The sequence below is a fragment of the Chenopodium quinoa genome, unplaced genomic scaffold, assembly GCF_001683475.1.
Source record: "Chenopodium quinoa cultivar QQ74 unplaced genomic scaffold, ASM168347v1, whole genome shotgun sequence".
Classification (NCBI taxonomy): Eukaryota; Viridiplantae; Streptophyta; class Magnoliopsida; order Caryophyllales; family Amaranthaceae; genus Chenopodium; species Chenopodium quinoa.
Genome location: NW_018745684.1, coordinates 5,202,107 through 5,218,778, shown reverse-complemented (window position 1 = coordinate 5,218,778; position 16,672 = coordinate 5,202,107). Strand labels below are relative to the sequence as shown.

General features: G+C 33.8%; 1 protein-coding gene and 1 pseudogene across 1 annotated transcript; one reads left to right on the top strand and one right to left on the bottom strand.

Annotated features, from left to right (window-relative positions):
* Nucleotides 1-1,616: 1,616 nt before the first annotated feature.
* On the bottom strand, nucleotides 1,617-10,998 carry LOC110717395 (lysine--tRNA ligase, cytoplasmic-like). Its single transcript, XM_021896079.1, has 17 exons — nucleotides 10,764-10,998; nucleotides 10,595-10,673; nucleotides 9,782-9,847; nucleotides 9,477-9,642; nucleotides 9,295-9,388; nucleotides 8,969-9,054; nucleotides 8,351-8,469; nucleotides 8,205-8,267; nucleotides 6,731-6,856; nucleotides 5,019-5,301; nucleotides 4,833-4,929; nucleotides 4,570-4,726; nucleotides 3,445-3,588; nucleotides 3,291-3,359; nucleotides 3,066-3,209; nucleotides 2,865-2,932; nucleotides 1,617-1,823 (listed from the first exon to the last, which is right to left on the bottom strand). The coding sequence occupies exons 1-16, from the start codon at nucleotides 10,850-10,852 to the stop codon at nucleotides 2,867-2,869; spliced, it is 1,848 nt and encodes a 615-aa protein (XP_021751771.1). The 5' UTR covers nucleotides 10,853-10,998; the 3' UTR covers nucleotides 1,617-1,823; nucleotides 2,865-2,866.
* Nucleotides 10,999-12,473: 1,475 nt separating this feature from the next.
* On the top strand, nucleotides 12,474-15,043 carry LOC110717979 (annotated as a pseudogene).
* Nucleotides 15,044-16,672: the final 1,629 nt, after the last annotated feature.

Sequence of the window (16,672 nt, the reverse complement as noted above, 5' to 3'; positions counted from 1 at the left end):
AATTAGACTATTTCCAGCCTAACGGCTAATAAATATTAAACTCCAGAGGGAAAAAGGAGGAGAGGGGAGACAGAGAGCGAATAGGATTTTTTTTTTTTTTTTTTTTTTTTTAAGGAAATCAATTGAATAGCCATATTGATTTTCAATAACCCATACAAATTATTAAGCAATGTAAATTGGTTAAAATAAAATAATAAAATAAAATGATATTGCAGCTAAGATAATACTACCTCCGATTCTTATTATGTGCAACAATTAATGTGTGTTGCATGATAGACTCGCATTAGTTGTTGCAACACACATTAATTGTTGCAATACAAATTCCTCTGTTTCTATTTACTTGATCCATAGTCTTTGGCACAATATTTAAGGAGAGGAGAGAGAAATTGTAGTTTTGTGTCCCTTATTGCACATGGCTTATCTTATTACCCCAAAAGTTGCCCCCATGTGCACTTTTTGAGGGTAATTTAGAGAATTTATCCATTAAAAGTTTACCATATATAGTATGGGTCAACTAATATGACATTTCCATTTTAAGAATGTTAGTCATATAAATAGAAACAGAGGAAGTATTAGACTATTAGGACACAACAAATACTGTATTACGGAAGTACAAATTTAATTGCAAGCCTACAATGCAACACACATGCTTAATGTGTGCAACAACACTAATATACTTTTAATACTCATAGGTAAACAACAAGGAACAAAAGAAGTACTGGTGGCTGAAGGGAAAGCTTTGGTTATGGCTGCACATCTGGCTAAGCGTTACGGCTATGCAGATGTTATTATTGAAACGGATTGCAAAGTTCTGGTGGATAAGCTCTAAAAAGAAGCCCTTTTCTTCTCTGATCTGATAGTGTGCTAGAGGATGCTATGTCTTTATGTTGTGATTTTAATTCCTTTGCGTGGTCTCATGTTAAAAGATGGGAATGTTGTTGCCCATCATCTTGCTAGAATAGTTTTTTTTGGTGTTGAGCAAATTTGGATTAATCATTGCCCTTCAGAGGTTACTCCTTATGTACTCTCGGACATTTTGTCCCTTAATTAATAAATTTACTCGGTACTTTTCCTAAAAAAAAAATGGAACAAAAGAAGTATTTTTAATTGGTTAATGGTTATGATAAAATATGTAATTTTTATTCAAAGGAATTTAATTTAATCAATCATTTCAAGTAAAAAATTTCAAATTATGCCGGTACCAAAATCCAAATTGATTAATGAGACACCAATTAATATCCAAAGTTCCAAACATTTAAAATAGATAAGAAACTATAAACAATACAGTTCAAAGGGATGAACATCAAACGATATACAGTAATCAACCAATATCATCAAAATTGTGGAAATTTTCGTATGCATTATCCTGATGCAAGTGTAAGAAAAGGATTTCTCAGGGTCCAATTTAGGTAGATTTTATTTTTATTTTATTTTTAATAATTGGGATAATTTAGACATAATAGGGGACATTGGTATTTCCCGACTGATACATTAAGTTTTTGAATTATAACGTGAGATTAGACAATTGCTACTGCAATGGCTTCATGGATAGGTTCTAACATCAAAAATCAAGCATTGGTTCAGCTAATTTAGTTAGTATATGAAACATACAAACATGAGAAGGAAACAGCCAGATGTATACTAATAATATGCAGAAAATAATCAGATTTAATGATTCTGTTACAAAAAGCTGAATGACACGATTCCTAGAGTAACAAAAATGGAGTAGTATTGAAAATGATTTACTATTCAATTAGCAAGCCACCTAAAGTAATCACATAACATTTGCCAGTGGTGTCAACAAAAGTGTTCTTCAGCTCCACCTGCAAATGTCCCAGAAAAAGATGAATTATTATTAGAATAAATGTTGAGAATTGAACTGCCAAAAATATACTCCATAAGAATTACTGTGACTTGAGGATAGGGGCTAAGCAAAACGGTTAGTTGTGCTCCAGTTCTAAAACTAAAGCCGACTATGGAATCTACATTTCTGAAACTTCAGAAACAAAAGGAAGCAGACACTATATATGCAAGGATTGAAAACAATCTAGAAAACACACGTTTTCAACTCTCTCAATGTTCACCAGCAAGCAACCTTTTTGGTTTCAACTTCCTTAGTTCCTCCCCAATTTCATATACTGAATCCATCATGTCACATTTTCCTCTGCCAAATGAATCTTTTTCCAGGAAAATACCCTTACGTTGCTGTCACTGCAAGTTTCTCCCTAACAGCAACATTTTTTCATTTTCCTCCGTCAATAATTCTCTTAAGCACTGTCAATCTGTCATAGCTGCCCCCCCACACACTTTTTTCTCAAAACTACCAATCTCTATCGTCTTATTAATTTAGAAATTAACACCAAATTATAAAAAACAAAGTCACATGCCAAATACTTCCAACCATGACAATTAAGATAGTATATCCACTTAATTTTCAAATCTTTTGAAAGTATTTTAACATCACAGCAAAATGCCCATCTACATAGTAAATGATGCAAAGCTGAGGACTACTAATATACTTGTATGATATTAGGTACAGGCAATGAGAATTTAAAGGTTGTCAACCATTAATTTAAATAGGAATAAGTACGAAGTAGGACTGTAGGAGCAGGTGGCTCAAAGCTAAAACCCACATTTTAGCAAACTAGAAATTTTGATTATCAAAATGTTATGGTGAATCTACCATATTTTAACAATTTAGTCGAGTCTTACATTAAAAATAGAGAACAAACTGAAATATGCTGCAGCCATGCTAGCTCAGATAAATGCATTTTGTCTACAAACTATGTTTGGATTAAACATTAACAAAAAGGCATTTTGTCTACAAATTATGTTTAGCTTAACATCAAAAAGAGCTGCAGTACCTTTAGGCTTTAGCTGGTGTGGTTGAAGGCTCATCCTGAGGCTTCATAGCAGGGAAGAGCAAGACTTCCTGTACATGCAACACAAGAAGTCAGGCCTCAACAGGCAACCATGAAATTTAGGAGTACAGAATTAATTAGTTAGCATGCACCAACATTCACATGCAGACAAAGATGTGCACAAAGAAGGAATAAGAATTTAACCTTTATATTTTGGGAATCTGTCAGCATCATTGTAAGTCGATCAATACCCATTCCCCATCCACCAGTAGGGGGAAGCCCATACTCAAGAGCTGTACAAAATGTCTCGTCCAACGCCATTGCTTCATCATCACCTGATTGTCGATCCTGAAAAACAGGAGAATTTTAAAACAATCTTGGATACTGACATGACCAATATTTCAGTGATTAAGAACAAGCTTTCAGCACCTTCAGTTGTTCAGCAAAACGCTGGCGTTGTACAATAGGATCATTTAGTTCAGTGTACGCGTTGCAAAGCTGAGCAATGAAAAAAAACACAAATACATTAAGCTAAATTGGAAGAATAACAATGATATGAAAAGGACAAAGGTCAGCCACATACCTCATGCTTGTTCACAAACAATTCAAAACGCTCAGTCAACCCAGGCTTTGACCTGTGCCATTTAGCTAAAGGACTCATTATCTCTGGATGATTTATGATAAAAGCTGGATTAACGCAAGTTTCCTCCAAAAAGTGTCCCACCAACTGCAAATAAGATTAAAGCATAGTATGTTTCAGAAGAGAAGTGGGGATAGGGTGGGAACAAAGCGGGCACAGAACCGGGGGATGCAAATAGCTGAAATAACTGATGAGGCATAATTGTACTTGTTTATAATGGAATACTATAACCCAAAACATTATTTTTGTTTTTTCACAAAGTCTAACAGGCCTAACACTATGTTTGGATAGCAATTATGAAGGGAAAGGAAGGGGAGGGGATGAGTGAGCATCTATTTTCTTTCTAAATCTTTCCAATGTTGAAGGGTTTGGTTGATTAAAGTTAAAGGAAATTGGATCCTTCCAATTCCATCCCATCCCTCCTTCCATATGCTATCCAAATAAGGGATGAAAATTCCCTCTCTTCTCTTCCTTTCATTTCTCTCAATCTAAACATGGTGTAAAGATCAAAAACATACTCCCTCTGTCCCCAATAGAAGTCTCATTTCCCTGTAAAAATCCTGTCCTTGAATAAATGTCCCTTCAGCTTTATGTCTTTATTCCTTATAATTTAATTAACCAAACCCCACTTTTCTGTTCTTTTTTAATCAGCCAAATTCCACTATCTTGTTATTTATAAAGTGCTCCTTAATTTGGAGAACAAATCCTAAATCAATTAGTCACAGCCTAAACATTGCTTTTGTCATCAGAAATTATTCTCTCTCTCTCTCTCACACACACACACATATACACATGGGCCTGTAAGGAAAACTGCCCACACAACTTCCCGTGCGCTTCACCAAAAGCAGACAGCTATTTCCAACAAGTATGCAACACAAATGGTTTCACAGCTATTATCAAACACAAACATTGGATTTCAGGTGAAACAACCACAAACATTAGAACAACTTGCCAAACAAACGCACATGCTATAAGATTTGCAATAACCATCTCAAATATAAGGGAACTTTGATGTTGAGGCTAAATATTTCCACATGCACATCATCATACAGAAAAATAGAAACTCACTTTATCCAACAAGCGAGTAGTTGTTTGTGGAGGTGGGCATTTCACATCATACTTTGCACATGCATCGATCAAATATTGAGTAGTCTCTTCACTAGCTAAATCCTTGGGTATAGACAGATTCGCCATTTTCTCTAATTCCTCTATCATGTCAATCCTCCTGCAATTTCAGGATTCAAAGGGTATTTAACACATGCAATATCCAAGATCTATTATTAAAACACTCAAAGTAAAAATAATCAAGATGGTATTAACAAGAGACATACCTGTAAGGTGGAGTGAAATCAATCTCAATAGGCTCCTTATCTAGCCCATTTGCATGAAACTTAATGACATACCCACCAGTCAATTCCTTCACCATCCCTGTTGGAACACAAATGGTTAAGAACTACCTGCGGAGAAAAAGAAAATAAAAAAAGTACACCAAGAATATCTATCTCAGAGGTGCTTACCACTCAACAACTTTTCAGTCATCTCCATCAGATCATTATAATCTGCAAATGCCATGTAAAACTCGCATGAGGTGAACTCAGGGTTATGTGTCAGGTCAATACCCTCATTTCTGAACAGCTTCCCAATTTCATAGACACGGTCTAATCCACCAACAACTAACTCCTTTAGATACAGTTCGGGTGCAATACGCATATATAGCTTCATATTTAGGTCATTGTGATAGGTCACAAATGGACGTGCAGCCGCACCACCAGGAATCATGTTCATCATTGGTGTTTCAACCTGAAGTGAAGGAAATAATCGATTATGCATTATTAATAGTTGATGAGTGCTTCCAGACACAAGAAAGGATTCCAGAGATGATGGATTGTTTAGCCACATAATTTCCATAAAATATCATACATTGACAATAAAATAAATTTAAGAATAAAAATAACAAGGTAGAACATGAAATTTCAGCAGATCCTCCACTAATTTATGCATCAGAATTCTAACAAGTATGCCATTATGAAGGGATATGGATGTTTAAAACAAGTATGCCATTATGAAGGGATATGGATTGCCAAATCACATTTATTCCAAATAAGGACTGGGCATTTTTAAAGAACAATAACAGTTTATCCATCTTGATAGTTTTATAAGAAGAGTAAGGGCCAGTGGCAAATAACTTTAGAATAAATAATAACTGGGAATAAGACATTGGTAAGGGGTCTAATTAGAGGATGTACTTATTTCCTCAACATAGGGGTATAATGGGTTGTCATAGGTTCCTCCATCAAGCCCTAGCAACCATCACCACTGCCTCACCCCTTCCACCAACGATTTATCTTCGCCTATATTTGAATCCTAATTACCATTTTAATCAATCCTTCTGCAGCCTCAGTAGTATTTATTACCTGGACTTAACATGCCTCAACAGGAATCACCATTGGTTCCACCCAGCCACCACCAGTTTATATGATCCAATTACCCTTCTCAGTAAAATCTGCTTAACTTAGTGTCTTGCATGCAATAAGAATAAGCAATATCCATTAATGCACAAATTAATCATCCAGTAACACTTTAAGTTCACAGAACCTCTGATATATATTAAAGTAGTTTGTCTGTCTAATGGTTTTGGTTTAAAGTGTTACATGCTTCTCATCCCACACATAAGCTGATATGCACATTTTCCATAATATCCAATATCCAACTCTCCTAATATAACCACCTGCCTAGCAAATTCAAAGTCACCAATCAAGAATACTATTATGACATATCAATAATGACCGTCACAACAAGAAAGTGAACAGCTACAATGAACTCATGGCGACATTTTACTGGTAAATAATGAGCAGAGTAAAGAGATGTTTTGTAGTCCCAGCTTAAGTGCTGATCAGATGCAGTGTTGACCTGCAACCTGTAGTTCAATGGTTAAGCTATTAATGATAATTTGCTATAATCCTCTGGTGGTAAGAGTAGTGCCTAGTGAAGCGTTAGAAATGTGCTGTTGTCAATTTCCCATGCACATGACAAATATTTTCTTGATATTCAGCATATTAAACTACTTGTACAGAACCCACAAGCACAAAACAATTGTCATTGTGAGGATCAAAGAGAAGAAATGCTAATCCCTTAATCACCCAAAAAAATCATGAAAACATAGAGAAAATTTCCTTTCCAGAAACAAGAGGAAAGCACAAATTTCAACTGAGAAGAAACAAAAATTTACCTCTAGGAAACCCTGATTATCAAGAAACTTCCTGATATATTGAATAATCTTTGAACGGGTCCTGAATATTTCTCTGACCTCAGTATTTAACATCAAATCCAAGTATCGTTGGCGATAACGGGTTTCCTACAATTATAAAGAGAACAAACTTGAAATCAGCGTGGCTAAAAGGAAAAGAAGAAACCTTTTTTTTACAAATAAAGAAGTAAAAGCTGGAAAGGAAACAAAACAATGTTTACATTCCCATACACAGCAGTAAGCATTTTAAACATGTACACCTTGGCAATGCATAATTGATTAACATTCCTATAGAGAAAACCTCAAACATTAAAATATAGTGTCATTCCCTAAACATAGAATTATGTGGACCATAAAATAATATGCAATATATTAGGTCAACAAAATAAATAATCCTCCTTTTTGAGAGAGCTCCAAAGACTAAGTTGGTTCAAGGGAGGTATGGGTTTGGAATGGATAATACCCATACCATGCTGGTGGTTGACAAAATACTTCCTTCGTTTCTCATCAGTTGACCAACTCTACCTATCTCATCATTTTAATTCTCTCAAGTCCCAGATTTACTCTTTCCCCATATATTTGTCCCCTCTTTCTCCAAAGAAAAACCCAACAGGCATATTTGAACAAACCATCCATTCGATCAACAGACACCGGAAATCAGAAGAGCAACAACAGCCAACGGATAGAGTCAAGCATGGTTAGACGCCACGAGAAAAGAATAGGAGACAGCCGCTACAGTATTTCGGGTTTTTTTTTTTTTTTTTGTATATTGATTTTTGGAAATTGGAAACACAACAAAGTGTATCAGGGAGATTTCGGTTACGAGTAACAAACGTACATTCCCAAATACAATTCCCTAGTGGGAAAGGCAAACCCAGGCTCACAACAGGTTTCATTTGCATTTCCTTTATATCCTGTTAACGACATCACAAAATTCTCCCCCCTCCCCCGACAGAAAGTATGAGACAAGAAGAGATATGTACTTTAATGACTCACCATCAGAAAAACCCAACAATTCTATACAGCTTACTGCAAGTAATGATGGCAACAAACTAGACAGGATAATAGGGATTGATATTTAGTTCAGCTACAGCTTTTCATGAGTAGCTTTTCACATTTACATTGTAAAATACCAGCAAAGCATCATTTAACCAGAGCAGAATAGCAATAATCATTGAGTGGGTCAACCAACACTGAACACTACGACATAGTTGTATGAATTTATGAAATTAGTAATGGTGCAATACATTAGGCATCAGTACAGTGCTATGGAAAAGGGAGGAAGACTTCCTGAAGTAGGGATTTAATTAAATGCACAAGCCCATAGCTCCTAAAGTAAACTGGCATAACATAGGAGCCAGAAAGCTAATTGCATGATGGAGGGATGAAGTAAGCAGAGGGAGCATAACATAAAGTAAACTGGCATAAAGTATAATTTTTCAAAAAACTCTAGTACCTGATCCTTCAAGATGTACATCTCAGGATTTCTTGTACTTCCAGGGACCCAGACTTCACCTTTCTGAAATAGAATAATAAATTATAAGTAGAGCTGGAAAACTGAATAGGCACCGCTCAAACAAAAGGAAAATTGACTATCTTTACATTGGTGTTCTCTGAAGCTGCAGCAGCACCAGGCTTCTGTCTAGGCATCATATGGAGGCAATGAGATAAAACAACAAAAGACTTGGGGAAAATACTTAGCTCCCCTCTCTTTGTTTTCCCTGCATCAGAGGAAGATATGACGTATGTCAGTGCATGAGGGAAGGCTGGCAAGATTGACAGCTCATATATGTAAGGTAACACTGCATAGGTAACCTCAAGAAGACTCAGGAAAGAATTGATCTACAACTCTGTTAAAATTTCAAAAAAAAACTAACATTGAAGTTTCTATACTTGTCTTACAACAAGAAGCTAAAAATGGACACTTAAACATCCATTCATTTGGAAGTTTCACAAACCCTATAGTAACATTAATGAGAAACTAAGTATTAACTACGCAGGGACACCTGGCAAAGAAATGTAGTTTTGCAAATGCTCGACATATCTCACCTACCCAACCAGTTCCCCTCCTCCCTTTCCATCCCCTAAATAAATTGTATACTTCGTATGTGTGTTTCTGTAAAAGATAGGTAAAACAATATGGGACACTGAGTATCTCCGAGCATTAATTGTAAAAAGACCAGCATTTTCAGACAAAATCACAAATCCTAAAACACTAACCTGGGAATCCAGTTACACCAACTATATCACCACGTTTCACAGAAGCATGGAACTTCGAAAATTCAGCTTCGTCCAGCTCAGAAGTCCTGCAAAACGTAAAAGTTACTAGTGTAGAGCAGATTTGGAGAGACCTAAAAAGAAGTGTTCCTACAAAAATAACACAGCCTCAGTACCTCAACCCCCCACCCCCTTACCACCAAAAAAGCTCCTTAAGTAGGGAAGGTGTCATTGTACCTTATTTCATTCATAAATTCTACGCAACAAACATTACAACCCATGTATGCATAATGTGAAAGCAGAAGAGTAATAACATGGTAAACAATTACCTAGCATCGGCCATCACTTGGACTTTGACACCTTCGCCATGCAAATCATAAAAGAAAAGCTTTGAAGACGATGCACGTTTGCTCATGATTCTCCCTTGAAAAGAAAAGGCAACACATACATTATCAAAATTGCTAATCATTCAATGAACCTCTAATTTGCTAACAAACCTAACATTCCCTACCAGCTATCGATACTTGCACATCCTCAAGATGGTCCCCATTGTTCAAAACACCATACTTCTGAATATATTCAGGGATACTCAATGTAACAAAGAACTTGTGTGGGTACGGATTGATTCCTGCCGCCTTCTGTGCATCCAGCGATTTCACCCTGTTCTCAAAGTATTGCTGCCGGAAAACGAAAAAAACCCACAAATTCAATAAAATCAACAAAACAACCCTATCTTCAAAAGATTCACCTAATAACTACCGTGAACACGACGATGAACTAATCAAAGCTAACAAAAATATCGAATAAATTACATACAGTAGGGTCCATATCCTCATCGTCAGCTAATTGAGCCTTCTGACCTTGAGAGCTCGGCATTGCAGCCTACAAACAAAACAAAAGTTACAAAACAATTATCAAATAAAATCATTAAACAATAGGGCGTGTTCGGCACTAGCTTTTGAGTAGCTTTTAGTGATTTGACTTATTCAAGCCGTTACTTAGTAAAAAAATATTCGTGTTTGGCAATGTAATGGTGGGAGTAGAGTTTAGTGGTTGGAGTAGCATGTGAAAAGTTAATATTATTAGCTTTTGTGAAAAGCTAGGTAGCTGTTGGAATTTTTCTTCTACTCCGTATATTTTTAGAATTTCAGAGCTAATATACTTAATTATTTATTTCCACACCTACACATAAAGCTAACAGCTACCTCTATAGCTACATTTTGCCGAACACACTAAGAAACCTATTAAAATAAGGATATAAAATATATACAAGTACAAAATATAACCTAAAACTGCGACAAATAGTTACTTACTACAATATCTATCACTCACTAAAGTAAGTTGCACTTCTTTCCAAATAAAATTAACTCAATTCAACAAATTTACACAATATTCATACAAAAACTTCACACAATCAAAATGTCAGAATACAAATTACAAAATTATAATCACATTTACAAAAATTAACTCAAATTTCCAAATAATTGATTGTTACACCTACTTAGCAAGTCATCTACAATTCACATACTATTAATTCATAGAAAAACTTCCAACAACTATAATTCTGGCTAAAAATATAAACAAAATTCAATCAATATAACAAAAACAAAGCTCCAATTTTCCAAATACCTGCTTAGCAGCCTTCTCCTCCTCCTTACGACGACGTTCTTCTTCCTTCTGCTTGTTCTTCAATTGCTTCTTCAACGCACTAATTCCAGAAAAACAAAATCAATCAAATTGCAAGTACAAAAAAAAAAAAAAAAAAAAAACAAATTGAACGAATTGAATGATATGATACTTCTTGCTGAGTTCGGGTTCAGGATTAGGGTTAGAATCCATAGACAAATTAGCGACGGACTTGGCAGCGTCGTCGGCCGGAGACGCCATGAATGACGGCGGAGAAGAAGAAGAGAGGAGAGAGAAAGAGTGCGGTGGTTGAAGAAGGGCGGCGTTGAGAGTGAGTAGAGTGATATAGAGAAGGAAGGTGTTAGGGGTTTTGGTTTGGGCTTTACAATTGTTTCATTTCATAGAATTATTTTATGGGGACATTTTTGTAGAGTAATAATAATAATAAACCATTATTACTTGGTCACCACCAAGTTTTGTATTTTTGGGTTACTTGGTCACCAAGTAATAAAAAAATTAAAAATTTGACTTCTCAAATGTTTAAGATTAACTAGTATTTAGCCCACGCGATGCACTAGAGTTAATTTTTTCTGGTTAAATATATGTTTTTTTAATTAAATAATTGTACTACTATTGTATATTCGGATTGTTCGTTCTTAGATTATTTTTTTTTAATCAATACATTTGTTAATTTAAATTGTATTTTATTAGTAAAATGAAATACTATGTAAAAAAATGCAATACATTCTTTTTATAATATAAATATATAAAAAAAATAAAAAAACATTAAAAAAAATGTTTCCTTATTAATATTAAGAAACACACGCTATGATAATGCAAAGGTGAATAAAATCATTTGTACAAAACTAATCATATAAACTCTTCTTACATTATTGTAACCGGAAACAAATTAAAAGGCACCGCTAATATTGAATTTAAACAATTTAAAAGCCTAATTTTAAAAAACCATATATTAATAAAGTTGAGATATATTATTTACCTTTGAATGCTCCCGTATATTCAATTCCACTATTATTCCTTAAAGTATAGATCTTGATATAGATTTAGAATGGATGAGATGAAGGGTTGAGAAAGAGTAAAAAATGAGAGGGGGGGAAGATGAAGTATTACTCCATCCGGATTTTATTACTTGCTTCAATTTTTCTTCCAAGAACCCCTTGTTTCTCGAATATTTTTATATAAACATGAACACGTAAAATTATAAGAAGTATGTAGGTATTCAAAAATTAATTTACTTGGTATGTAGACTATATTAAACGCGGTGTAACATTTTACTATACGAAATAAACAAATGAAAATATAACATTACTAATTTGTATGTGATTTTGTCATGCATTTCTAAATTAATACCAAACTAGTATTTTATCCCGTGTAATGCCCCACGTCAAATAAATGTGGTCGATTATTAGTATACATTTAAATTAAGGATTCAATTTTTTGTAATTAATTTATTTTTTCATATTTTAATCCACTAAATATTAATATTTTGTAATTGATAAAGAACATAACATATGGCGTAGCTTGGTGGTAAGACACTTAGTTTTAGAGGTAGAGGTTCTAAATCTTTTTTTATTTTATAATGATGACATCATGCAATAAGAAATAAAAAGAGGAGAGTGACATGTAACACATTTAATAAGAAAGAAATAGAGGAGAGTATCACGTGGCACATATACATCATTTGGAACGTCTTTTAATACACTGTGTAAATATAAATTAAGAAAGACATCAAATATTTATTCATAATCTTAAATAGGGGTGATAAAAAATTCAGAGTACCCTGAATCTGAACCAGAACCTTTTAAGAAACGCAGGTTTCGGAATCGAAACCTGTACAATAGGTTCCGGTTCCAGTTCCGGGTAATAAAATAGAGAATATGTTGCAATAGATTACGGTTCAGGTTCTCGATTTTTTGGAACCGAACCTGTAAGGTACCCTGTAACCTAATAAAAGTGTTACTTAAGCCCAAATCATATATCAATTTAAGCCCAATTTTTACTTAATATTTCGTAATTAATAAAGAACATAACATGTAGCATAGCTTTGTGGTAAGACAATACATATAAATAGGGGTTTTATTTATTTTTATTTATTTTTATTTTTTTTTCTTAATGGATTTAGCCCAAACACTTGGTAAATTTGGAAATAGCCCGCCATCCTTGGCTCCAACAACAAAAGGGAGTGTGATTTTGAAAGGGGTCAATTATGCTTCTGGTGGTGCTGGAATTCTCAACGAGACTGGCTCCATTTTTGTAAGACCACCTCTTTTTTCTTCGTCTAAGAATTATTTTAAAAAATATGACAACTTCTTTTCATATATTGTAACATAATGAAAATTTCAATTGCGTTATTTTAGATTAAGATATGTACTAATCTATAAACATGTCACACATGCTAGATTGGGAGGATAAATTTTGACGCGCAACTAGATAATTTTGCAAATACAGAGCAAGATATCATCGCTCAAATAGGAGAAGCAGCAACAAACGAGCTTATGAATAAAGCCTTTTTTTCCGTAGTAATTGGTGCCAATGATTTCATTGCTAATTACTTACTTCCAGTTATTATCAGAGGTCATATATTGATGCAGCCTGACGCTTTCATAGATACCATGATATCTAAATTTAGACTACAACTTACGGTGAGACATATACAATATACAACAAGATTCTACAATGCTTTTCTTTAAAAGAATTAAAGTTAGAATGTCATTAATTAGCAAACTGGGAGCACTATGCCGTTTTGGCAAAAATTAGGTTTATTGTTACTTTGTTATAATACTTATATATTTTTTGATAAGTGCATCACTCTGATTTTTGCATACTTATACACTGATCTTGACTAAGAATTATTAATAATATACAAATATAATGTAAAATGTAATTGAATTAGTTATAATGAATATTTTCATTATATCAAATCTTTCTCTTTTACTAATAGTTATTAGACTATTAATTCTTATAGTACTTAAATTAGAGATAAATCCAAGATGTTAATTCTACTACCACGTAACTCACGTGATTTTTTAAGTACAACATAATAGTTAATATACTAGTCTTTCTATAACTAATTAACTCTCATATATATACTAGTTTAAACGACGGTGTTTATATTGCTTCCTAGTACAAATGTACAATGTTAGATTTATGGACCATCTCTAAAATAATGTTTGTATGAGCTAATGTTGGTTCATGTGATATTGAACAGAGGCTTTATAATATGGGTGCTAGGAAAATATTAGTGACAAATGTTCCACAAATTGGTTGCACCCCGTTTGAGAGAAGAATAAATCTATGTTCGGGAAATCAATGTGCTGCGTACCCTAATCAACTAGCTCAATTATATAATGTCCAATTAAAGAGCCTTCTTACAGAGCTAAACAACAACCTTAAGGGATCTAAGTTCCTTTATGGAGATGCTTACGGCATTTTTACCGATCTCGTCTATAATTACCGATCATATGGTATGTTTTTAGATTCATATATATGTCATTTAGTTATTTATTTTGTAAATTTAAAACTAAAGTTCGACAATGTTTTTGCACACTTAAGTTTGCTACAATTGGGATGTGTATAGTGCATGTATATCAATGTCCTCAGCATATATAGGCAAGATTAAATTTAAGAACCCGTCAAAAAAAAGAAAAAAAAAGATTTAAACTTAAGAAGTGAATAGTCTTTTGAATAAGGATGACAAGTTAAACAAGCGGAGTGGGTGTGGCTTGGAAACCCCCTCCCTTATACCGGACCAAAAAAATTAACATGGTTGGTATAATCTAACATCCATATCCCTCCAAGTAAGTATTGATCTAAATTCACACCTTTTCCACCAGCTAAGCAGATATCCACTTCTCATATATACGTGTTGATTAAACACATATGAACCACCTAGTATCTTTCTAGTTCCTATACCAACCTAGAAGAGTTATGGAGTATATATTTATATCTATAAAATTATAAAATAATTGTGATGTAAGGTGGGGATCAGTTCAATTATTGGAGAAATAGTTGGGTATGAAGTGAGTATTTATGATTCCAAATCCACCATCTAGCCACTATTTATAGTTTTTGATATCCATACTCGTCCCTATAAATGTGTAACCACCAAAATCATATCCATAACGACTCCAATTAGAACAAATATGTTGTGAAATCCGTAATAAAATACCCACATATCATCCTTAATTTTGAATTGTATCATACAAATTTGATAACTAAATTTTGTTATATGATAAAATATGACAGGTGTGGAGATAATAGGTTCACCATGTTGCCATAACGCTGGTGTTGGGAGTTTATTGGGGGATTTAATTCCCTGTAACCCAACATCTAGTGTTTGCAGTGATAGATCAAAGTATTGCTAAACGTCTAATTGATGGGAATATTACTGATATTTCACCTATTAATGTTCGCCAATTACTTAGCTCTTGACATTGATTGCACTTATCTGTACGATAAATACCATGCTTATAGTTTTTATTTTGAAAGAATATTGTGAAACGAAGGGAGTTGTAAACATAATGTAAACAATATATATGTGTTTTCAGTTAAAGCCCTTGAGTTGTAGTTTTGCGACTAGAAAGGGCAATTCAAATGTTAATTAATATTTGTATATAATTTATGTTATTGTGTGATCCAATTCTAACATGGAAAATATCATGTGACTTACAACTATAATGACAAATAAATTCTCTTATATGTTAGTAGTCGACTTAGAGTCTAATGATCTTTATTGAGAGGACAAACTGAAGATCTCTTACTACACGAAACAATCACCGATCTGTTCCTTATACTTGCATTTTATTAGAAAATTAATTAAATTATTTTGTTTGATTGAAAAACTAAATGAAATAAGTTGTGTTGTGAAACCTGGGGATGATGATCTAAAAATGCAGTGAATTTTTAATTTATTCATAGTTGGATATATGAATGAATTATTTGAAATTCAAGAGTGTTCATATTCTATCTAATTTAATTATACAAGTAAATATTCTATGGAGTATTGATTTCTATCACGTGTTGTTTTCTTGGAGAGTCTATTAATGAAAATCCCCATACATGTATATCTTACTCATGTTCGTTGTTACCTTGTACGGAGTAACATAAAAAAATATATATACTCATATTAACAAATAGTTGTATTTCTATCCTGGTTTACAAGCTATTAGCAAACATCCTTTGCATTTCTTTGAAAGAACTAATTAATATGGTGCATTGACAAACTAAAATGTAAAAATTTAAAGTTTATGGTATTTGGTCCAACTTCAAAATAAATAAAATAACAAATAAAATATATATTTTTTAAAAAAAGGTAAAAAAAAGCTCATATGCACATTAGCTTCTTCAGGTTGATCAGAAGAGGGTGGCGGACCCTAAAGTGCCACATCATGCGCAGAATTCTTCATAGCTTTGCACCAGCCTGGAACGAACACGGGTCTGTACCGTGGCAGGGTAATTATTCTACCACTAGACCACTGGTGCTTCTATATAACAATATCCAATGTCTTCAAACCATTATACTTTATTGTTTCCTCTATTTCTGTATACGGTTTTTTCACCATATATCCTTGAATTGTTATAATAATTCACCATATACCCCTAATGACAACAAGATAAGTGGAATTTTGTTAATTATGCATCGAAACCACCCTAAGTCTCTCGCTCCATCCCCGAAATCACTCCTCTCCTTTCTTCAACCCCCGAAACCATTCCAAATCTCCATAACCATGTCCGTATGATTGATTTTGATGATGAGAAAAAGAAATTTGGGGTGGTTTTGGAGGTGGGAAAAAGGAATTAGGGTGGTTTTAGAGGTAGTGGAATGTATTTAGGGTGATTTCGGGTCATGATTAACCTTAATGGCTAACGAAGTTAACAATCATTATTCATCAAGGGTGTATGGTGTATTTTTGTGAAAACTCGGGGGTATATGATGAATTCAAAAAAGTTCAGGGGTATATGGTGAAAATTCCGTTCTTTATACATGCAGTATTTTGATTTGTGCATTTATATTGACTATTTTCGGTGATTTATGGTTATGGAGAAATACGGTTCTTTTAT